Below are 23,860 nucleotides of genomic sequence, written 5' to 3'. Positions count from 1 at the left end.
AAGAAAAATAATACATATTATTTGAAAATTACATAAAAATATTATAAATTACAATAGTTAACAAATTAAATTATCTAAATACCTATTAAAAGTATGATTGATTATCTAAATTCTGTTTGTGTCATATAAATTGAGATAAAATTAATATATTGAAACTGTGCTAAATCTCGAATGAATCTTAAAATGTATATGCAATTCTTTTTTTTTTAAAAAAAACTATTATTTAAATATATCAAAATCGAAAAGGTAAATTTTAATGCAGCACGCTAAACAATGTATAATAACTAATGTTAACATAAATAATACCAACGTTTACTAATAGAAGCATTACTAATACAAATATTACTAATATATTCTATTCAAAAAAAATTTATACACTATAACAAACGACTCTTACGTTTCAATAGAAGAAACATATACAAATGAAAAGTTTGATAAAAAATTTACAGAAATATATTTTATAAGTATATTTTATCGTACCAATGAAAATATTTTACTGCTCAAACTTACTACTTCAACATAAATTTTAAAATTTAAAAATTACAATTCACATATTTGCTTTGCAAGTATTATGCCATACAATACAATATCGTCCATTATGAAACATGTGATAGAAAAGATTAGGCAACTAATTTCGGAAGAGATAGAATCGGGTTTTCGTGTGTCGGGTCGGATCGGAACGGAACTACCCATATTATAAAACGGGTCATTAAGACCCGTCTCTGTGTAGTCTAAGTTGGGGGTATCCGTACCGGTAGACCCGCAACGACTATTGTGTTCCCTTCATCCTTCAATTTCTCTTCCTGCACACACAGCATCATCGTCTTCGTCGTCGTCTCCGATCAATCAATCCCCTTTCTTATTCGCCGTCTTCACTCACTCTCTCTCTCTCTCTCTATATATATATATATCTATCTATTCGTAAGTCTCGTCATCCACTCATTTTAATGGATCATCTGTTTTAGATCGGCGAAAATTAATTAATTTACTTAATCTTGTTTCTAAGCTGGAATTTTTATTTGATTAGCAACGTTTTTCGTTTTTGTATACAATATTATTCATTGTGTTGTGGTATTTTTTTATGGATTTTTCGTGCCTATTTGTGCTTGGTATGATACACTGATTACTATCTTAAGTTTTGTTTGATTATTATTGTTTCTTCTACTTATATTTTTTTCCATGGGTTAACTTGACGTGATAACTATTAGTTGCATCTCGCCGTAAATTGCAGGAAAAAGAAAGGCAAATGTGGGTTGTTTGAAGGACTCTGGGGTTAGGGTTTTTATATTGAATAGGGAAAAAGTTGATGTTTTTATCCAGCTGATTTGCTTCTCGAAGGTATTTTCCTCTGGTTAGCCTTAGATGGTATCTACCCAGTGGCCAATAAGCTCATTATACAATGACAGTGATCAAATTATGGCTGCAATTGCTTGAGTTTTATTTGCTTGTTCTTGTTGATTCCATTTATTACTTAATGGGTTAACTTGATGTGATGATATCTACAAGCTGCATCTCGCGTAAATTAGAGTAAAGAAAACCAAATGCGGGTTGGTTTTAGGATTCTAGGGTTAGGGTTTTTGTTGAATAAGGAAAGGTTGATTGGGGATGGGAGTTCAAGATTGCTCCATGATTTTGGAACTACTGCCAATCTATCAGACCCAAAAGGGTTTCCACATATCCAGTTCAGGTGTTTCCCTCAGGAATTTTCGGGTGGTTAGCCAAAATCCAATCTTCCTTGTGGCTAATAAGCTCATTAAACAACGGAAGTGGTCAAATATTGGCTGCGATTACTAGCTTTAGTATTCTTGGATTCTTGTAATGAATTTCCTAGGTACTAAGACCAACGAAAGGTTTTTAGTACTAAGACCAACGAAAGGTTTTTACTTACTTGAGAAGCCATTTACTTACGCCTGTTTTCTATATCTTCATTTGGATTAGGTAGAGATATCTGCTTAGGGAATACTTATAAGTCATCGCTTGCCATTTGTTGGACACAATGTTAAAATCTAAGGTGGTGAAGTTACCAATACTTCTAGTAGTGGCTTAAGTTTTGATACATTATTTGATGTGCTAGTACTGCAGTGAATTAATCAGGAAGAACATCAGGTGTAGAATCAAGAGCATTGACCTGTAATTTGTTAATCGTCTGTTCTATCAACCAGTAGTCGTTTTGTTGTTCATGTGTTATTTTATTGTATATTATGTTCCATTTTAAATATTGGTGATGATTTTGTTTTGATCTCTCACTAAGCAGAATATTGTTTTGGGAGGGGGTGGGGATTAGGGTGTTGAAGTCCTCAGTATTTGAACTTATCTAGTACGTGCAATTTCTAATGGGTCTAATTATTGCTCGCGAGACGCATTTTCTTGTGGAAACAGGCTCTTGCAGAAGCACGAGGTAAGGCTGTGTAAGATAAATCCAATTCAGTCTGGCCCGTTTTTGACCCACGGATATAGCTGGAGCTTAGTGCACCTGGCTGCCGTTTGTGTCATTCTTTTCCCGCGTACTCTTACATGTGCTCTGCTCAAACTTGGTGTGTGGATAGATAATATGCCATAGCTGAGAAAGAATATGCTTCACTAGCATTTCCATCTCTTGGACAAGGACTATATATTATTGGACTGTTATCCTCTGCAGTGTGTAAGCTGAAGCTGAGCTGAACTGCATCCTGCTTATAACTTTTGGGAACAACATGCAGCAAGCTGTTCAGACAAGGTCTTTTGCTAATGGATTTGGCAGTCGTAAAGGCGAAAAAGAAATTGGGACAAGGTTGGAGAGTAGAACGCAGTCTACAAAGACGACTTCCAGCAAGTCGACAGCTGTTGGTGAGAGCTGCTAACTTAGAGTTGTCTAAATTGCTTCATATCCTTCATTCTAACTGCCATGAATTTCAGGTAAAAGGGGATCATATGAAAGCCCTTCACATGATCGACTAGTTTATTTCAGTACATGTCTTCTTGGACATCAAGTGGAAGTACAAATGACGGATGGATCCGTGTTTTCAGGCATATTTCATGCAACAAATCCTGATAAAGATTTTGGTATGTCTGGCAAACTAAAATAGATTTCTAGATTATTTTATCTGGTATTGTTGACTTTGAACATTGTCTGGCATGTATTCAGCTATTTTGCATTTGAGGCTTGATTCTAGCGTTAATCTTTGCACAGGTATTATTCTGAAAATGGCTCACTTGATAGAAGATGGTTCCCAGGGGAGGAAGAATACTTCTGAATCCCTGAACAAACCTCCAACAAGGACTTTGATAATTCCGGGTAAAGAGCTTGTGCAAGTTATAGCAAAGGTTGGTGTGTTACTTCTATGATTTTTGCTTCCAATTATTTCTTTTACTCCATTTTTTTTAACTTTAATATAGTTCTTAAATGATCAACCGAACAATTGATGTTGTGATGTAAGATTGTGGTGGCATTTCATGCTAGACTAAGCTATAGATCTCTTCTGTCAGATGCTAGAATCAGATTTTGTATCTGTCTATATGTTAGACATTTAAAGCTATAGTAATGGGGCTATTGCTTTGGAATAGGGTGTGCCTTCAACTTTAGATGTCTTCAGAGCTGAATTGCTGCGGGAAAAACAGCAGGAACTGTTGACAGATTCATGCATATCACAGTCCCGGCATGGTGAGGTGGAGAGGCAGTTGCAACGTTGGGTGCCTGATGATGATGCTCTTGAATGTCCTGAGTTGGATAACATATTTGATGGCCACTGGAACAGGTTATTAGATCACTCTAGTTTGGGTCATCTGATATTTGTCGAAGTATTAATTTTTCAGTTATGGTAATTTAATCACAACCCCCACCACACAAAAAACCAAAAATTAGCATGTCATTTATCAATATGTTATCCAAATATCCTGTGATCTTGGATAAATTGATTATTACAATGAAAAATTCAACAAAAATTACCTTTAGTTTATCTTTTATGCTGTTTACCCATTCCTAAAATCACCCTTCAACGTGCTGACAGTGTTAAGCTTCAAGTGAGATTGTGTTTGATTCTCTATAGGTACTCATACTCACATAAGCATTTTACTAATCTGACTCTCTCTCTCTCTCTCTACTTAGACAGCTGTTTACTTTCTTTTTTTGAAAGTTGCTTGTGATCTTCTTGCATTCTTCAAAAATCTTTCTAACAGGTATTTTGGGATGAAAGAAAGGACAAAATAAAGGGGAGAAGGTGAAAGATAGAATGAGTGGAGAGAGAGGAAAACAAGTATTAGCTCTTTTATGGTTGTGTAAGAGAGAACCAATGTAATAGGTGTCTGTTTAACTTCAATATCCTTATTGAAGTACTTTGTTGTAGGCCCAAGGTTTTCTTGGGTGTTGCAGAGTTCCCATTAAAGAGGCCTCTGTTCCCTTGTTCCTGTGTTTTATCCCTGGCCAGGTTTCTCCAGTCTATCATTCTCCCCCGTCTTGGCCAAAAAATCCAACTGGAAAGTAAAATATTAGGCATCGTCATACTCTCCTTCTTTCTCACCCTTCGCATCAATTAAACATATATAAACCTAAGCATATATGAATTCAATGTTCTCTGGAGTAGGGAATTGAGTTAGTTGGACTATGCTGGATATTGGGCATGGAAAAATTTCATGTTTCTTTTTTGTTACCTTTATCAGAATCATTTAAATCCTTTTCTAATATCTCTAAGTAGAACGTTTCTCGGTGGAAATTGTTACATCATGCTTATGTTCCGCTTTTCCTTTGAGCTGCCTATTACAGAGGGGAGAACGCAATGTCTTTCCCGTTTTCAAAAATCTCTTCTACTTCTTCATTGGAAGTTCATTGGAAGTCAGATTTTATTCGGTGTTCTTTTCCTGCTTAATAATGGTGCCAGATAAATGCGTAGAATGGTTGCTCAACAGTTGTATTCTTCAATTTTTAGTGATGCGTGCCTATAAGATTTCTTTTTCCCACTGTTGTCAAATTTGTGCTAGTGGTGAATTATGTTTCTTTAGCTTGTATTTACAGGCTATCTACTAACATGGAAATGTGATTCACGTCCTATGTCACTGGATATGTGCTTGCAGGGGCTGGGACCAGTTTGAGGCCAATGAAACACTATTTGGAGTAAAAAGCACATTCAATGAGGAACTTTATACTACAAAGCTCGACAAAGGTCCTCAAATGAGGGAGTTGGAAAAAGAAGCTTTAAGAATAGCTAAGGAAATCGAGGGTGAAGGAACACGTGATCTTCATCTAGCAGAGGTAATACCGTTTTCTTGTGCAGTGTTCTTAAAAGTGATAGCTCAGTTGCTTAAAGCTATGAGTAATGAAAGCGAGGGGTCCTCGCATCACATGGGCAAAGAAGAGTTAACTTCAAAGAAGCTTGACCTTCTGACATTAATGCGTAAGCGATTCGAGCAAGAAGTCACTTCTTTAGTTTAACCTGTAAAGATAAAAATAATATATAATAAATTAGTGCTCTCTACTAACTCCTTGCCAGATACATTCCAGTGTTATCTTTGTGTCTTTTTTTCGTCAGGTTAGCAATTACTCTTCTTTGTTTTCTAGATGTGCTTCTTTATTATTGTTTTCTTCTTTAAGACAACCTGTTCTTCCATTTGTCTTTCTTCTCTATTTCATCTTCTATTCTCCAATTCTTGATTTTTAGGCTGAACGCTGGGGCATTAATAAAGCGACTCCTTGCTTTGTCAAATGAATAAAATAAAATTACCCCTTTGCTATTGTGAAAAAAGGGGAACCCGGTGCAATAAAGGTCCTACTATGCGCAGGATCCAAGGCAAGGCCTGACCACAAGGGTCTATAGTCCGCAGCCTTACCTTGCATTTCTTCAAGAGGTTATTTGCAAGGCTTGAACCCGTGACTTCTTGATCACATGGCAACAACTTTACCTGTTACTCCAAGGCTCCCCTTTTATTAAAACTACTTGTTATGACTGTTACTAAACGATCATCAGCAACATACCCAGTATATTCCCACACAAGTGGGGTCTGGGGAGGGTACGTGTACGCAGTCCATACCTGATTTCACTACCTGAGAGGTGAGATAAAGAGGTTGTTTTCGATAGACTCCCGGCTCAAGGCAAACATTCTAGAAAAGAAATAGTAAAGGAACAAGAAACAACAATATTAAAACACCAAATAATAACATAAACAAGACTAACACCAAGTAATACGAAAGACGATAACACACCCTGAAACAAGCCTAGCACTATGACTGACTACTAGCACAGATAACAACACACATTTCTCTCTACCTACTAGCATGGACACGCTCCTTCCTACTATCCTTCTACCCTAATTCACGTCCTCCACACCTTCCTATCTACAGTAATGTCCTCGGTAAGCTTAAGCTGCTCCATAAACCTCAGTAACGACTGTTACTAAAACAAGTATATGTAATTGATGTTGCAAATAAAATTATGGCCTTTTAGTTGGAATTGAAATTAATGATTGAAAATCAAATTTGTAACTGAAGTATTCTACTTTGAGCTTGCTGAAGTACATTTTAATGGTATTGAATTTGAACTGTTGAATTGATTATTTCACTATGTCTGTGAAATTAATAATTTTAATAGCTATTTTGATGTTATAAGACTAAATTTTCATATGCTACAGAATTGTTGCATCTTCTGTAAATTTTGCTCGGCTTTAAGAAGCGTGCTTTCTCTTAAAACCTCTAGTCTTTCTGCTTTTGAGAACACCAATCGTGTGAATACTTGGTTTTCTTGCCATCCTCTAATGGTTCTTGTTCTGCTTTTTTAGTTTAATTTTGTTTGCTTGTCTTGGAATTTTATATCACAGGAGAGAGGAATTCAACTTCATGGGAACCTTGAAGTTGATGAAGAAACCAGATTTTCAGCAGTTGTTAGAGGGGTTGATGATAGTGGCTATGGTGATTGTGAGGACATACTGATGGATTCACGTAATGATGAAACATTTCAATGTAGGGAATTCTCATCAAGATCTTCGTCTGTGGTATGTGTATGTTCCTTTAGGTTCATTGTATCTTGCATAAATTATTGCTTTTATGGTATGGGAACTTTATTCTGTTGTGTCAATGTATTACTTGTTTAGGTTTTACGTCTGTGCTTAATTTATGCTCGACAAACGTTGGCATTTAATTGGGATAGAGTATTTTCTTATTAGTCAAATGTGTCAACCATGGTTGGGAACTTTGTCACGGTGTAATGGTATGGAAGTGCTGGCAAATACGAGGACTATCCATGTCTTGTAGACACATGTACTGCTAGCAAGACTGTGACTTAGTGTCAGTGAAGTTGGAATCAACCTTCCGATAAAGACGACAATCTGTCAACTAATAGAGGGTGCTATGGAATAAATTAGGCACCGAAATAAGGTTTAGTGCATTCATATGAGCTTTGGGAAGCTACATTAGTTACAAGATTTGCTAGCGCCATGCACGTAGTAGGAGATACCATAATGACTTGCTATGGGGTGGGTTCTCCATGGACAACGCCACATGAAATCGTTTTTAGTCTCCATCATTTGATTTCTTCTTTACTACAGATTGGTGGGGGAGCCGTAAGAGAACAATTTCAATCTGTACTCGAACTGGACATATTCATCTTAATCATACGTTTCTTCTAAATATTCGACATCTCCAACGAAGCTTCATCTTTCTTCTGGAGACTGGGATTCAAATCCCGAGGCAAAGAAACTTTAGCTGATTTCTTTCATCATTCTATGATTATGGAGTTTTTGGTACCTCACAGTAGATTAGTTGAGATGTGCACGATCTGACCTCATAAGCCACCGCTATCAAAACTAAAATTTAAAAATATAAATAAAAATGGTGGTTTAAAGTGCCTGTGTCCATGTGATAGCTCTATGTCTTAGGTTTTCTGCTCATGTCTTAGGATTATATTGCCCGCGTTAATCTTGTCATATTGTCTGTAGGATGAATTGCAATCTTCTCAGTTGAGTACCAGCAGGGATGCCTATCAGACTAACAATGATGATCATAGCAAACAGTTGTCAGCTGAACATGTTCTTCAAAGTGCCTCGATGATGGATGAGAGCAGGTAGTTACAGTATTTCTTTCTGACATTCCTTCTCCACTTGGTCAGAGAAGTCTACTTTCTGGTATCATGTTTGCTACTGTTGAAGAGAAAACATAAATACAATAAATCCCTACCCCTTTAGTAATCAAATTTCTTTGCTTCTAACCAAGTAGTTCTTTAGGGGGCACAAGATCACGTTCAGTGGACTTGATGGAGCTAGTTGCAATAAAGAGGAGATGAGAATGCAAACGGTAGCTGAACTTTAACTCTTTATATGTTTATTGCTGTCATTGAAATCTACATCTTTACTATTCCTTTTTTCTTGCTTGGAAAAGTTCTCTCATGCTCCGTACTCCTTGTCTCTTGTAGTTAGCTGAAGGGGCACAGACATCAATACCTGAAGGTGAGTTGTCCTGAGGTTCTCAAGTAGTCAAATATCCATGCCTGTAACTCGTAAGAATAGGGTTTTGATAAATATTTCCCTTCTTCTTGCTACATGCTGCTAGTTGACTTGTAGCTTATCAACTTCTCTCCCCTCAAAATAGCTCTCCCTGTAAATTGATATTTTAATTTTAGGATGACATACCAGAGAAAAAAAAAGTCGGCCTTAAGATCGTTGAGCATGTCACTTTGGTCTTTTGCATCAGTAAAACCAAAAAAAAACTGTATCTTTGTTCTTAGCTACTGCCCACCTGCTAAAAAGTAGGAGTGGGTAGTGAAGGTCTAGACTCTAGGTAAGCTTCTAATGAAGCTGAGTTCTTGATAGCTTTTGTACATCTCTGAACTTCTACTAAACAAATTGTACGCTGAGCAGTCAAAGTAGATAATAGATTAATTTTTGGTGGCATTATTTTTATGGATGTTGATTCAAGAAAACTAGTATGGTTGTTCATGCGAATCAAGAATGCTATTGGCTCCTTAAAAGAGATTCCTTTTGAATGGAAAGTCTTTAGGCTTAATGGTCTCCCTTTTTTACTATAGTTCATCTCCTTTTTGCTCTTGCTTGTGGGATGATAGTTATTTCTAGTAATGTATTCTGTTGGTAAAGTGTAATGATCCACGATAACTGTCATGCTTTGTGTTGTCTCTGTTCTTTCTATCTTTTTTGTGTTTAAGAAATGTGTGTTTCTGTCTGATTTTTATTGGTGTTAAAAGTTACCTTTTATGAATCTCCATTGATTTTAAGGTTTTTACGTGTAGATTCCAAGTCATCACTAAGAGTGGAAAAGGAAACCTTGGATAAGGGAGGGTCGTCTATGGATGTCTCTCCATTGTCTCCCCCTCGTGAATGCCAGGAAAAAATCACAGGTTCTTCTTGTGAAAAGGAGGCTGATGCATCTTCCAAGAGTCGAGACAATGCCCGATCTGCTCATTCTTATGTCAGACCTAGCAGTTCTGCTTTATCCTCTATTGACAAAGCAGGTGCTGCATCTAGTAATGGGTTATCACGTAGCTCCTCCGTGAGTTCATTTTCTTCAGAAAAATCCACAAAGTCCACATTAAATCCACATGCTAAGGTAAGAGTTCTTTGATGCCTTTTTATTCAACAAACCATGATTGTCACTTGTCAGCAACAATCATTTCATGAAGTTTTAATGGGCTATTAGTTTAAACGGCTCAGTAATGCTTATGTTGAATGTTCTGTCAGGAATTTAAATTTAATCCCAACGCGAAGAGCTTTGTCCCATCTCAAGCGACTATGAGACCGGCGTCTCCAGTGTCTGATAATTCCTTCTACTATCCAGCTGGGATGGCTGCTATGCCACACATGCATGGCATGTCTATGGGCATTGGGGTAATGACGCTTGTGTTATTACCACTTCGTGTTGCTTTTATGAATGCTGCTTTCGTTTATCTGGGTACTTTTGATTCCAAATATGGTTGAGTCCGTATAATCTGGGTTGGATGTGATATTTCATTTGACAAGAGTTTTTCCGATATAGAATCAAAGTACCAGCATGGCATGTAGGACTTGCAAATGATCGATCATCTCTCTTTTTTTTTCAAATGATTCTTAGGAATGGTAATTTCTGTTAGTGGAATAACGGAAACTGAATCTTTTGAACAGTTTATTCAAAATATTACCAATATATCCACCATGGTGGTGTGTAAATGAATATTTTGTTGTCACCTTGTCCTTGATTTGCTGAAGACTCTGTGGACGAAGTTTGTGGGATGCAACATGAGGACTTCCGAGGGGTTATCCTTCCTAGTACTTTGCCCAAGCACACATGACTTGGGAGTTTTATGTTTAAACATAAAGGAGGTATATGTAGAGACTTAAGTAACAGCCCCTGGTTTAGCATGTGCCCTTAATTGATTCTTTTCCGGCTTCCACCAGTGACTTTCATGGCTGCAATTCTGTTGGCTAGTGATCACTGTGATCCTTTTAGGCTAGGTATTTGGAGTATTCTTTCAGGAACATGGATACGAGAATGAATTACTAGCTGTTTCCAAATTTTAGATAGCTGCTGAAGCTCACAAACTTTTTGGACCTGTTTGCATCTTTGTGATTGGGCATGCTGTCGCTTCTCTCTCTCTCTCTGTGTCTCACTTTTTCCTTCGGGGGTTTGGGTGTTCTGTTGTTAATTGTTGCTCACATACATTTTGCAGGTTGGTCCGTCGTTTGCTGGACATCAGTCTGTTGTATTTAATCCACAGAGTACCCCTGCACCACAGCCGTATTTTCATCCAAATGGACCTCAGGTTCGTCATTATCTTGGTCATTTTTCTTTGTACATGCTGGTTGTTGTGCCTGTAATGTTGGAGAGATTTGGTCAATGCACTATTCATTCTGCCTGTTATATTAAGTGGACTGCATAATGCTTAAAACTTCTCCCTTTGGTTTCAGTATGGACAGCAGATGATGATTGGTCACCCTCGGCAAGTTGTCTACATGCCAACTTATCCCCCTGTAAGAATCTTTTCTTGGCATTTTGCCTTTTTAACTTTTTTCAGTGCTACAGAGTTACAGTCCTCTGGCCATTTTAGTAGCTCTCGTTGTTATAAAGTCAATTTTGGCTGCCTTTCTTGATAGTGAATTAATGATCATAATGGTCCTCATCAAAAAGCAAGTAATGCTAAAGAGGAATTTTACGCAAAAATACAACAGCAATAATGACTAGGGCTTAATACCGAGCAAGTTGAGTCGGCGATATGAATTCTTACTATCCTAGTCCATTTAAGCTTGTCTCGATCCAATTCGATAAAACAAAATTAGTTCTTGTAGCACTAGAAATTCTCTACTTTTTGCAAACAAGTATCTGACAAGATCAAAAACTCTAAGCGAATGTAGGACCTAAAGCAGTAAAGTGTTACCCAACTAGCTGGTGTCTCCTGTTGTGATCTTTTTTCCTATCCTTCAAGCTATTATAGATACATTCGGAGGAGCGAAAACTGTCAAGGAGAGTTGTAACAATGTAGTAGAATTATGTTTTCTGATGTGATGTTACATGGATTTATTCATTTGTTCAGTTCTCTAAATGTTGACATCACTTGCAATAAAATCTTGCGTACGCAGCTGATCACACTCATCTGCCAATTAATGTTTGCTTGGTTGAGCATGTCCCAATGTTTTTTGTATTTTTAAGGGTACATCATCCATTGGTTAGCTTTACATTGGCTATCAACCTGCCGCAACTTTCCTTTTTTATCGAGAAGAGTCGAAGTATGCAATATAAGCAACGCTCACACAGGCCATGTGATGAGACCTTTTTCCGTTTATCTGATGAATTTTTTGTTTATATTAGGAGAATATATGGATAGTATGATTACAAACTACTAGCTTTATTTATCTATCTTGATGCCAACAGGAGTTGCCGTACAAGGGAAGAGGAGAGTATTGACCAGTCGTCGCTGACTTGGTGGCTGAACCCTTTGCTATTATGTGAAACAAATTTGTGACAGTAGATCGCTTGGATCATTTATTGGTGCTTAAAGTCCTGATATAATAGCTGCAATCTGCACCTGCTGACTGAAATGGTTCTGTTAGAACTTCTGTATAATGGCGAATCAGTTATTCTACTTTTCCTTATCATAGATTTTATTTTCTTAAGCTCTCAGTGTTCTTTGTCATACTGCAGTTTATTTCGTCTTGCGGGTTTGTTAAACTCTTTTTTTCTTGGACAAAATTTAACCAGTCTGTCCTGTATTGTCTTATTACATGATGGTTGGGGTGTGTGAGAACTTGTTTTCGTCCAATGATAAGTGTTTGTTGGTACAAAATGCCTTTAGTTTTGGTATTTGGTTCACTTGCGGCAATTTCTTTGCTAATAATAATATTCATGGCACATTGATGTGGCTCTGTAATCCATTATTGAAGAGTTGGTTTTTGCTTAAAGGCCAGTAGATGGTTTTATAGTTGGAGCGTGCTTTCAGATGGTAAATAGAAGCCTTGATCACTTTTTGGTTTCACTATGTACAAGCACAATTTTGTCCTCAAATATTTTTAACTTTTCATACTTATTTGTCTCTCAAATTCTATTTTTATTCTCTAATTTTATTTTCATGTTTTAATTCATTTGTCTCAACCTTCATTTTTTTCTCAAACATTATCTATTTTTCTTCATTTTTTCTTTCTTTTTTTAATTCATTGTCTCAACCTTTATTATTATTATTATTATTATTTTTTATTTTTATCATTTCTCTTTTTTTCCCTCATTTTTCTCAAACTTTTTTTTTATTTTTTCCTCTCTTTATTTTTCTCAATTTTTTTAATTCTTCGTTTTTTTCTTGCTTTGTGTTCTCAATCTTTTTTTTATTTCTCTATTTTGTTTAATCGCTTTTTTTTTTTTCTCAACTTCTATTTTATTTTGCTAATAAATAAAAAATTGGATAATCCGCAGATTTCTTTTTTTGACATCAAAGCAAATTTGAGGGCATGAAAACATAACGTGGTAGAGTCAATTTTTGTCCGTGGGGCATAATTTGTAGTTTGAAAGTCCTTGAGTCAAGTCTTGCCTCTAAGGCAATAGTTGTAAAACATCTCATAAATGAAAACATAACGTGGTAGAGTCAACTTTTGCCCCTTGGACATAATTTGTTGTTTGAAAGTCCTTGAGTCAAGTCTTGCCTCTAAGGCAATAGTTGTAGAACATCTCATAAATAAAAATATAATGTGGTAGAGTCAACTCTTGCTCGTGGGGTATAATTTATTGTTTGAAAATTACTGAGCTAAGTCTTGCCTCTAAGGTAAGAGTTATAAAACGTATCATAAATCAAAATACAATGTGGTAGTGTCAACTCTTGTCCATGAAACATAACTTGTTGTTTGAAAGTCATACGTCTTGTCTCTACAGTGTAGTAGTGTCAACTCTTGTCGTTCGAAAGTCATAAGTCTTGTCTCTACAGTGTAGTAGTGTCAACTCTTACCCATGAATCGTAGCTTGTTGTTCGAAAGTCGTAAGTCTTGTCTTTACAGTATAGTAGTGTCAACTCTTACCCATGAAATGTAGCTTGTTGTTCGAAAGTCATAAGTCTTGCCTTTATAATGTGATAGTGTCAACTCTTACTTATGAGATGTAACTTAAATGAAAGAAATCAAAGAAAAGAACAAAAATTATAAAAATTGAGGAAAAAGAAGAAAATAAAGAAAAATATTAAAAAAATAAAAATAAAAGAAAATGTATAAGTTGCATGCAGTTTTGATTGAAACATGAGTAGCTAAATAGGACCCTTAGGACAATTTTAAAAGGATTGATCACGACGGAGAGAAGATTATATTCTCATTGTGAACTCGGAAGAAGAATCATGAAATAGAACAAAGAATCTAAGAAGGGCTTCTCTTTAGGAGCATAAAGAATTGCTTTGTGGCTAGGATACAATCTGACCTCTTTATAACGTTATTGCGGCCTAATCTTTTTCAAAATCAATTTTTCATGTTATATTTTACTTCTCTATAACAACATTCTATTTGTAACAACAACGATATTTATTATCGTGGTATGTACACCCTTTATAGAATTACATCTATATAACAACTTACGCAAATATTATGTAATAGTATTTTGTAAGAGATATACTATGTACAAAATAAAATATCAAATGTTTATGGTAATCATCATTAATATCATGTATACCGTAAATTTTAAGTACGAATAACTAATTTAAGGAAAAAATTATATTTAAATGATGCGCATCAATTATTTTATAATTTCACGAGGAAAAAGGTACTAATATTTCTCCTTTTATATTTATGTTCTTTCTAATTTTGCATATTTTTGTTTATAACAATTAAATAAGATCAGAACTATCAAATGTCAATATACATGTATAGCAACAACTCTCTATAGAAGCCATGAAATTTTCGAATAAATATTACCATTATAAAATGATTTGACTATACCAAAATCGCGTTACTTAGTTATGAAATAGGAAGATAAACAAATGCATTCAAATTGATTTCTATGATCATACTAGTTGTTGGAGCCCGTGCCAACACGGGCCCAATTTGTTATTTTTCGAATGTTTTATGCTATTTTTGTCCTAGTTTATATGACACTGATGAAATATTTGAGAAAATCAATCAAATTTGTTATATATAGTTTTAGATATTTTAAGTTGTTAATTATGTTATGATTTATGCGACTTTCTACGTAATTTTCAAATAATATCCCTTTATCTCAATTAATATGACATCGATTGAATTTAAAAAATCAAGCATATTTTTTTATACATTTTTCAAGTATTTTAGATTGATAATTATTGTGATTTATATTATTTTAATGAAATTTTCAAATAATGTATCCCAATTAATGTTGCATTATTGTTATTTATATTACTTTTCACAAAATGTTTAAATAGTATATCTCAATTTATGTTGCACTGCTAAAATTTTGAGTTAACCAAAATTTTTTATCTGTCTCCAAATAATTTAAATTAATAATTATTATAATTTTTTCAAAATTATAACAAGTTAAAATTAAAAATAAAATAATAACATTAAAATTTAGAAGATCAGTTATATTTTTAATATATTTTAAATTTCTTTAAGTTGTTAGCTATTATAATTTATAATACCTTTTTAGCCTTGTAATTTAATATTTAATCTTTTAGCTATTATAATTTATTTTACTCTTCATGTTCAAATTTTTGTGGCATTGATAGTCAATTATATTTTAAAAATAGTTTAAGTTTTTAATTGTTGTAATTTATATACTTTTTCTTCTATCCAATTTAAATGATAAAGATATAATTTTGAGAGTCAAACAAATATCACTATTAAGTAGCGAAGTAGATATATATTAAATAACTCGTAATAATTAATTAGAAGTGATATAACAAAATTACTATGAAAATACGTGTCAAAAAATTTAAGTAGATCACATATAAAATATCAAATTAAATACGGGTCCATGTATATATTGTAAAAATAATTGAAACAATATCCCAAAATTTTTAAGTGGAACCTACTGCTGGAAAGCTAAAACACAGTTTTTTTTGGTAATAAACCCAACCTATCCTAGGCTTTATGGTCCAAAGTAAAAGAAGCACATTCATATAGAACCTAAGTACAACAACTTCAAAGAGAAATAAAATACAAAATACCTAAAACACCCTTAAACAAACTACAAATTCCAACAAGCTACTCACACTTATATATAGTCTGTCTATGATCATGTAAAATAACTTTTCTAAGCTTCAAGCAACTTCTACACACCAATATTTACTTGTAGGTCCAAAATAAAATTTCACTTTTTGGATCTTTAGGTTATTACCTCAAACATTTGGTATGAACGAACACTAATCATGTAATGTATGGATATTTAAGATTAAATTGCACTACACATCAACGTATTCAGTATAATTTTATAAAATGGGGTTTAAAGAGGATAGAGTGAGTATCTGCAGATTTTATCTCTGTCTCATAGATAGAGCGGTTGTTTCTCCTCGATTCAAGGAAAGATCATCCGAAGTAATTCTTACGAAGTATGTCGCGTCAATCAGGATCAAATAACACTAAAGGACAAATGAGAAATATATACGTAATTATTTCTTTTAACCTTTTGAAAACTACAATTATTTTAGTAAAGACGGCAAATACTAGTTTTATCCTTTGTTTCGTTTAGTCAAATGATCCATATTTGCCATTACTGTTAACTAAGGACCCCAATTTCCTATGAAAAAATGGTGATTTGAGCAAATAGTCACAGAAAAAACAAGGAAAAGAAAACAGTCCTTTTATTACACATCACATAAAAGGACAAAACAAGTTGTCGATGTCATGTTAAACTAGTCAAAAAAGGAACACCTCTTCCAGTTTCTCTCCTTTTTTAAGCTTTGGAAATGGCATTTTTCTTGCTCTAGTAAAGAGCAAACAAACAAAAACAACCCTCAGTTTTTTCTTCTCTGTCCCTTTCGCAGCCAAAGTATTTCTGTATACACATAGACTCTTAACTGTTACTTTTATCAGCAAAGAAGAGAAGTGTTTGAATTCTTGGTTTTGAAAGAATGGTGAGTTCACAAAATCAACAAGGTTTGTTTACTATTTGTTGCATGCAAAAATGGCATCTTTTTTTTTTTTTTCTTTTTTGAGTTGGTAGTTACTTTGTTTTTGTTTTGAGGGATATACTAGTCTGTTTCATTTTTCAGTCCTTTGGGTTTCAAGAAAGGCATTTGTTTGCCGGTCATATCCCTTAAAAATTGATTCTTTAGCATCTTTATTCATTGTATAAATTTAGTTTCCATTTTTTCATGATGCTTCTTTTTTTATACAAAAGATATAATAGATCTTTGGTTCTGTTCTGGATTTTCAACAAGAGTTTAATTTGCTAGTGTTCAATGCATGACTAAAGACATGTTTCATTTCAAGCCATAAACAATGTCGGAGCCAGAATTTTCACTAGGTCGCAATATGAAGAAGTAAACACAAAAGATAAACCAAGTTGATTCAGCATATAATATATATATATACACTACAACAACATACCTAGTGTAGGAAAGGGTGTACGCAGAACTTAACCCCTACCTTGGAGGTGGGAGGTTGTTTCCGATAAACCTTCTGCTAAAAAAAATAAAAATAACAGGAGTGAAGAAACCATGACAATATATAATATATAAATACATAGACGAAGAAAAATTACCTAGCTACACACTGTAATGTTTTGACACCCTTGAACAAAGGTGGCTCTGCCATTGGTCATTTCCTCCCTAATTAAAAGAAAGGACGTAGATAATTGTGTATTAGTGTAGTATATATAAGAGTGAGGATTGTGAAGTTATGAGTTAAGCATGTTGTATTCCTGGTTTGACAAGTTATAGCGGCGGTAGATGAGGTGAAAGTAAGGAGATCCAATGTGTCAGTGTCATTTAATGTCCGAAAGGACAAACTATAAGAACTTTGCTGGACTAGAATGAACTTTGGAATATCTCATTTTTCAGCTGTTAATTGCAGGTTATATCATCATGAATAAAGCTGTAGATACTCCACGCTGTTTCACTTCTTGAACAAGGCCATTCTTTGATCAGCAAATGCAGGATTTCTTCCCAAAGGATTCTGAGGTTAGTAGTATCTCGACCCCATTTATTAGTGTTATGCTCATCTCTGACCTCTGTAGATTTACAGCTGCAACAAATGTCGACATTTCCTGGTCCTCAGAACTCCAAGGAGTTGAATTTTCGTTCTCAAGATCAGGATTCCTCGTCTACACAATCAACGAGTCAATCATGTCCTGAAGTCACTAATGAAGGAGAAAGAAAAATCCACGGGAAAGGCATTATGCCTTTGCAAGCAGGTAGGCATATTCACTATTGTTCCGTATCTTTTGAGGTTATATATATATCTCACTGGTAGTTTTGTTAGAGAGCTTTTGAAACAAAGTAAGCATGTTCATGATGAGCTTGTTAACAACTATTTTCTCTATATCAATTAGGAGAAAAAAGGGGATTACTTTTGACATGTGATGAGAAGCTAATTGATAGGAATGTAGAAGAGAAATTTGCAGATTGATTGTTTAGTAGGTTAACCGTTTTAAGTACTTCCATGTTGTTCCTCCAAATCTGATCGGTCAGGACCTTTTACCGGGTTGGGTTGTATATTCTTGTTAGCCAGCTAAGGAGGCACCACAGAAATGAACTTGAGATGCCGATAAATGGCCTGTACTACAGATTGTTTCACTTGTTTTTGAGTAGAACGGAGAGCTCTTTTTTTTTTTCCAAAGTAGGTTTTAATTCTTCGCTTGACAGTGATGGTTTGACGGACCGGAGAAAGTTATCTCTTTCTAGGTTTATTGCTTTGGGGCGTAATACCTGTACACCCCCACTCTAACATCAGAAGATATGTGCATGCTAAATGTTGTGTCTTGGCTTCCGTTTGTTCCTCATTCCTTTAAAAGGGCAGACATTCGCAATATCTAAATCATCTAGCAATTTCATGTCCACGTGATACGTAAGATTGATTAGGTATATTTCCTCTTTGGCTTACTAGCTGTTAGTGAGTTTGGTTATTTTACAGCCACAACTCTCCTTTCCCCTCAATTTTTGCTACTTCCTTTTCTGACTTCTGCATTTCTTAACTCGATCGTGTGGATATCTCTTTGGACCACACCAGGCAGTTTTAGAAGTAGTGGGAAGTCCGATGATTCCCTATGCGTGTCAAATCAGGAGCATGGTTGGACTTATCATACGTGTCAGAAAAATTCTGTGAGTTCATTAAGTTAATTTCTCCTGACTTCTGTTTATATGCAATCTCTAGTAAATTATTTATGTATCTTTTGATCTTTCTTGGGCTGTTGCACCTTTTCCTCACCCGGATCCTTTCTATCACGGTCTAGTTTCTTCTTATGGAAATCCAACCATGGTGAGTACAATTAAAGCTCATTCATTTTTGTATTGATGATGTGCACTGCTTATTTGGTTCTAGTGTTTGTGTAAGACACCCAAAGAAAGAGAAGAAAACTTTTTCCATTTGATTGTGTTTTATCACACTGTCTTCTTTGTGACGGTCAGCAATTCTTTTGAGTTATTCTAGCACAACCGGCTCTAAAGAAGCCATTATATCATAGGTTGATAATTGCTCATCAATGTTTCCGGCTCTGAAGCCTCTTGTGGACATTTTCTCTTTTCCCGTGATCTTGACTATCATAAGGTGAGCAATAAATTGTTCAATTCGTTGAATATACAAGTCCTACTGTAGCTTTTAGTGAGGCACTTGTATTTGAAAAGCCATCCAACTTTTGAATCAGTGTGCTCCAAATAATCACGCAAAAGTGAAGAACTTGTTCACAATTTTTCGTCTTTTTTCTTTTTTGGTTCCGTAGGAAAGAGAACTTCTTTTTGGGTGGGGTGGGGGAAAGGATAATGTTTTATGGTTATTCATCTGATATCTAGATCATGATCCACCTGCAACAACCCCCCCACCCCACCCCCACCCCCTCTCCCTCCAACCAATTTATAATAATTGATTACGTACTATTAGAATAATCGAAAACCACCTAAAACCACTGATCAGGTTTGGACTGACTCAATCTTTTTGACCTTTTCTTCAAAAGAATAACAGATGCGTAAACTACTGTTGGCTTTGCATTTCTGTCAAGGATCATACGTAAATTCTAGAAAAGCTCTATGCCATTTTAGAGTTCTTTGGATTAAACTAATCACTTTGCATCTGCTTTACTTTGATGATTCTTTGCTTTTCTTGGCCAAATTATTCTTTGGAGAAGGAAAGTCCACTCTTTTGTTTATCATAATTCAAATGATTTTGAATATTATAACGCCAAACATGAGATCCTTCGTACGGACTTGTTCAATTAGATATTTCGCATTCTACAGGAAACACGTTTAAATATCAAAGGCATCTCCAGTTAATGGTGTAAATATGTGGTCCCCATCCCTCAGTTTCTATCTTATATAGATACCTATTGTTATCTTTTATGTCATACTGCCCATGATTAACGAAGTTTTTGGTTACGCTTGTGTTTGTTTAAGCCGGTGTCCTCTGCCGATGCCCACTGTGAGATCCTTACCATTTAGTTTTCTTCAGGTTCAATCCCAAATGTTAGGCACGGTTTCTCCTCGTGTGCCTCTTCCAGTTGATCTTCAGCAAGATGAACCCATATTTGTCAATGCAAAACAATATCAGGCTATTCTCAGGCGTAGACAATACCGTGCTAAGCTGGAGGCTCAAAACAAACTCTCTAAAGCCCGGAAGGTAAATGTTTGCTAATGGCTCAGCTTCACCCTTCATGTTGCTTAGTATTGAATCGCTCCCATGTATGAACACCTTTGAAGCATGTTCCTTTTCTTTTCTACTTGTAATGTTGGACTATGTTCACGCACAGCTAATACCTGCTAAATCTAGATTGTATTTGCCTTTGTGTGATTCAGTCATCTTGTTTTTATTTGACAACACATTTCAGCCGTATCTCCATGAGTCCCGTCATCGTCATGCATTGAATAGGGCTAGGGGACCCGGTGGGCGCTTTGTCAATAAGAAGAAGCCCCAAGAGTCCAAATTCCCTGATTTGATCAATGGTCAAGACGATCAGGTACCTGAGCATGAACTGCAGCTCAACACAAAAATGTTGGAGCTCGATGTTCATCAATCCGGAAGCTACAAGGGAAGCTCCTCCACACCGGTTTACTCAAGCATCGCTAGTGGCTCGAACAGTGCTGCTATTTACCATCATCAGCCACTTAAATACTCTGCCTTCTCATCGTGCATCGGAGGGACCTCACAGCAGAACAAAGAGAAAGATCACATCAGCAATCCAGGTTTATCGTCTTTTTGATGGAAGTGTTGCTATTAAAAGTGGGATTGGCTATGTTAATATTGTAGTACTTATTTGCTAACTATATAGTTGGTCCACAGCTTGGCATGGTTGTTTTCTGTTTACGGCTTTAACTACCTCTCTGTAAAGAGTCTTATTTAGTTAAAGAGTGAAAGTTATATAAACCGTTGGTTTAAGGAATTTTTTGCACTATCAAGTTACTATTACCTGTTGTGGCATGCAGTGTGAGCATAAGTTATCAGAAAGGGAAAAAACAAACTGAGAAAGTTAATGCAGAGGATTGGTTATGTTCTTTTTATCTCAATTATTATAAGGATTTAAGTTATATACATGTGAATTATTCTAACACTGTTAGTGTTAGTTTAACTCTTTTTATCTCAATTATTATAAGGATTTAAGTTATATACACGTGAATTATTTTAACACTGTTAGTGTTAGTTTAACAGGTTATACCAGTACAAGAAAAAGTGTTAACAGGGAGGGGGACTGAGAATTAATTTAGAGGATTAGTTATGTTCTTGTTTATTCTATAAGGATATTTAGGGTGTGTTCGGTACAACGGAAAATATTTATGGGAAATAAGTGGCATTACTTACTTATTTCTTGTGTTCGGTATGTACGCAAAGAGTATTATCCCAAAAATATTTGTGTGTAATCTAGACAACCATGGGAAGGTGACCGTGGGATGGGAGCTACGAGGGTGGGGTGAAGATGAAGTGTGTTGGAGGATGGAAAGGATACAAATCAAGGGAACTTATTTTCTCTATTTCTACTAAAGAAATCATTTTTCTCATTTTTGAGAAAGTTGTTTTTCTATAAAAAATATTTTCAAAAATTTTTAACCAATAGAACATGAAAAAATTGATAAAAATAGAGTTACAACTTTTAAAGATTTTCCTTATTAGAAAAATGGTTGGACTTTTCTTTTCTTTGTACTCAAATAAATGAAAGAAGCACAAGTATTGCAAGTGTATTTCTTTTAGTATTATTATAATAATCTTATTTTTTAAAACATTATTTTAAAGTATTAAGAGTAAATCATGTAGTATCCCCGAACTATGATAAAATTTGCTACGACAAGCTCCAACTTCATGATAGTTCTGTTCTCCCTGAACTAAATTTTAATGTATTTTCATCAACCTTTTTAGTTGACGTAACACTTTCTGTCGACCTTTTTAGTTGACGTGGCACCTTTGACGTGGACGTCATTTTATGTAATAAAGGTGTCACGTCAACATAAAAGGAAAACAAAAATATGCTAAAATTAAGTTTTGGAGGGTCATAGGCCCTGTGAAGTTGGAGTGTGTCGTAGCAACTTTGGTCATAGTTATGGGGTACTGGATGTTTATCTCAAGTATTAATTATGTTGACTTATATATATATATGTAAGTAAAAGAAGTTGCCTAAAAATTACTTCATCCGTTTAAATTTGTTTGTCTAATTTTAACTTGGCGCGAAAGGTAAGAGAAACAAATTAAAACGGAGAAAGTAGATTTTTTACCCGCGTATTCTGAACTCGTTCGCATATATGGGGACAAATAGAGTAATTAGTACTCCTCGCGTCCCATATTGCTTGCTCACTTTCTCTTTTACACGTTGTTTAAGAAATCATAAATAAGAAAAATATGTTTATTAATTTTAACTCTTACAATCTATATTTATATGCCTTACCCATCAATATCACTATTAACAATGCAGTTTCTTTTAGAACTTTACAATATTTATTAATTTTTTTTAAAAAAAAGGGTAAAACATGAAAAAATAAATTAATTCTTTATTTAATTTGTACAAATAATGTGAGATGGAATAAGAAGTTTAGTAAGTAATGAAGTTGGTATTATGACATTCTCTTTAGAAAATAAAAATAAAAAATGGACAACCTCGTACAAACTACATATATAAGCAGAACTGCTTTGACTTACTTCTTTCTTGTCTTGTGATTTTTGCGGCGCTGTTTGTTGTATCTGTAAAACTATAGTGCTAGAATGGAAGGAGGAGCAAAAGGAAAGGAGAAGAAGAAACCCCTCGATGTCTTTAATGATTTCAAGGCTCGACATGCTGGTTTGCTTAAGGCTCTAACAACTGGTTTCCTCCTGTTCCTTTCTTTTGTTTTTCTTTGTCTTTTTTTATTTTTTTTTAATTTGTTCGATCGATTTGGTGTGTTTTGTATGATTTATTTAATGGATTTGATATGTTCTTTTGGTAATTCAGATGTGGAAGAATTTTTTAAGCTGTGTGATCCTGGTAAGGAACTTTTTTTTATTTGTTGTCTATATGAACTGCATTCGTTTATGTTTTCTTTTTATCTGTTTGATATAACTGATTGTGGTTATGGTTTTCTTTTTGAGTTTTGGGATGTAAGAGGAATGAGGAGAAAATTCTGTTTTTGTAATATTTTTTATGGATGTTATATGCTAATGTATGAGATAGAAAGGTTGTTTCTGATAGAAGTTCAGATAAAGAAAAAAAGCCGTTATATGCAGATGTGAATGTGTGATTTAAACGTGATGGGATCAACTTTTAAAGTTCTTAACGGTCATGAATTCATTGTGCTTTCGAAATAAAGGATTGGTTGAAATTGTAATGAGTTATCACTACATGTTCATGTCCCGATTTGAAAATACTGCTTCAGTTGTATTGATAGTATATAAATTCCATCCGCCTCTGAATATATGTATTTTCTTTAGTTATTTGAAGTTGAAGATTTTGGATGAATATTGGATTATCGAGTAAGAACATCAATTTCACTCTCCCAATGATCGTAGCATGTAAATTCCATCCGATGTATTTTCCTTAGTTATCTGTAATCCAAAGATTTTGGAAGAATATTGGATTATCGAATAAGAACATCAATTTCACTCTCCAATGATCGTAGTATGTGAACTCCATCTGCCTCTGGGTATATGACTTTTTTTAGTAGTATGAAATTGAAAGATTTTGGACGGTTATTGGAGAGGCTTAACCAGGATTTCAGGACATGGGTGCACCACTAAGAAAAGGAGAAAAAATAATGTATTAAGTTCGAATTGATCCTTGTTTTTTCGGATAATAAACTCAACATTCAACCAAGTGCACTATTTAGTTCGAATTGATCCTTGTTTTTTCGGATAATAAACTCAACATTCAACCAAG

General features: G+C 34.8%; 3 protein-coding genes across 17 annotated transcripts in view; all 3 read left to right on the top strand.

The window, feature by feature from the left end:
* Positions 1-600: 600 nt before the first annotated feature.
* Positions 601-12,227, top strand: LOC107861699 (polyadenylate-binding protein-interacting protein 4). Of its 5 annotated transcripts, XM_047410197.1 has the most exons (16): positions 604-921; positions 1,232-1,338; positions 2,639-2,826; positions 2,896-3,042; positions 3,170-3,303; positions 3,544-3,734; positions 5,047-5,224; positions 6,784-6,957; positions 7,900-8,024; positions 8,185-8,254; positions 8,373-8,406; positions 9,204-9,520; positions 9,652-9,798; positions 10,617-10,709; positions 10,855-10,917; positions 11,816-12,227. In XM_047410197.1, the coding sequence occupies exons 3-16, from the start codon at positions 2,694-2,696 to the stop codon at positions 11,846-11,848; spliced, it is 1,839 nt and encodes a 612-aa protein (XP_047266153.1). In that variant the 5' UTR covers positions 604-921; positions 1,232-1,338; positions 2,639-2,693; the 3' UTR covers positions 11,849-12,227. The 5 variants fall into 5 exon arrangements, with proteins under 5 accessions (XP_016562502.1, XP_047266153.1, XP_047266155.1 ...); XM_016707016.2 differs by lacking the exon at positions 1,232-1,338 and having other exon boundaries at positions 601-921; XM_047410199.1 differs by lacking the exon at positions 9,652-9,798 and having other exon boundaries at positions 609-921.
* A 4,066-nt stretch (positions 12,228-16,293) lies between these two features.
* On the top strand, positions 16,294-21,074 carry LOC107861703 (nuclear transcription factor Y subunit A-3). 10 transcript variants are annotated; one of them, XM_047410190.1, is made up of 6 exons: positions 16,294-16,476; positions 17,395-17,501; positions 17,566-17,734; positions 18,550-18,641; positions 19,981-20,148; positions 20,357-21,074. In XM_047410190.1, the coding sequence occupies exons 2-6, from the start codon at positions 17,472-17,474 to the stop codon at positions 20,726-20,728; spliced, it is 831 nt and encodes a 276-aa protein (XP_047266146.1). In that variant the 5' UTR covers positions 16,294-16,476; positions 17,395-17,471; the 3' UTR covers positions 20,729-21,074. The 10 variants fall into 10 exon arrangements, with proteins under 10 accessions (XP_047266146.1, XP_047266147.1, XP_016562517.1 ...); XM_047410191.1 differs by having other exon boundaries at positions 17,382-17,501; XM_016707031.2 differs by having other exon boundaries at positions 16,295-16,454; positions 17,382-17,501.
* A 143-nt stretch (positions 21,075-21,217) lies between these two features.
* The window catches only part of LOC107861702 (PHD finger protein ALFIN-LIKE 4), a 9,723-nt gene continuing 7,080 nt past the window's right edge, over positions 21,218-23,860 (top strand). Inside the window, exons 1-2 of one of the 2 annotated variants that reach the window (XM_016707021.2) lie at positions 21,218-22,813; positions 22,940-22,972. In XM_016707021.2, the coding sequence (XP_016562507.1) occupies positions 22,714-22,813; positions 22,940-22,972 (133 nt within the window). In that variant the 5' untranslated portion in view covers positions 21,218-22,713. Of the gene's footprint in view, positions 22,973-23,860 lie in introns of both variants that reach the window. The other variant, XM_016707020.2, reaches the window with a different exon arrangement.

This window comes from Capsicum annuum, chromosome 3, assembly GCF_002878395.1.
Source record: "Capsicum annuum cultivar UCD-10X-F1 chromosome 3, UCD10Xv1.1, whole genome shotgun sequence".
NCBI classification, from domain to species: Eukaryota; Viridiplantae; Streptophyta; class Magnoliopsida; order Solanales; family Solanaceae; genus Capsicum; species Capsicum annuum.
This window is presented reverse-complemented; position numbering and strand designations above follow the sequence as displayed.

Bases quoted from the DNA above. Each gene is read 5' to 3' on its own strand.
- LOC107861699 (XM_016707016.2), top strand. From the start codon at position 2,694: ATGCAGCAAGCTGTTCAGACAAGGTCTTTTGCTAATGGATTTGGCAGT. The intron at 2,827-2,895 runs GTGAGAGCTGCT...CATGAATTTCAG, and splicing joins CAGCAAGTCGACAGCTGTTG to GTAAAAGGGGATCATATGAA. The intron at 8,025-8,184 runs GTAGTTACAGTA...GTAGTTCTTTAG, and splicing joins TCGATGATGGATGAGAGCAG to GGGGCACAAGATCACGTTCA.
- LOC107861703 (XM_047410190.1), top strand. From the start codon at position 17,472: ATGCAGGATTTCTTCCCAAAGGATTCTGAG. The intron at 17,502-17,565 runs GTTAGTAGTATC...GTAGATTTACAG, and splicing joins TCTTCCCAAAGGATTCTGAG to CTGCAACAAATGTCGACATT. The intron at 17,735-18,549 runs GTAGGCATATTC...GGACCACACCAG, and splicing joins CATTATGCCTTTGCAAGCAG to GCAGTTTTAGAAGTAGTGGG.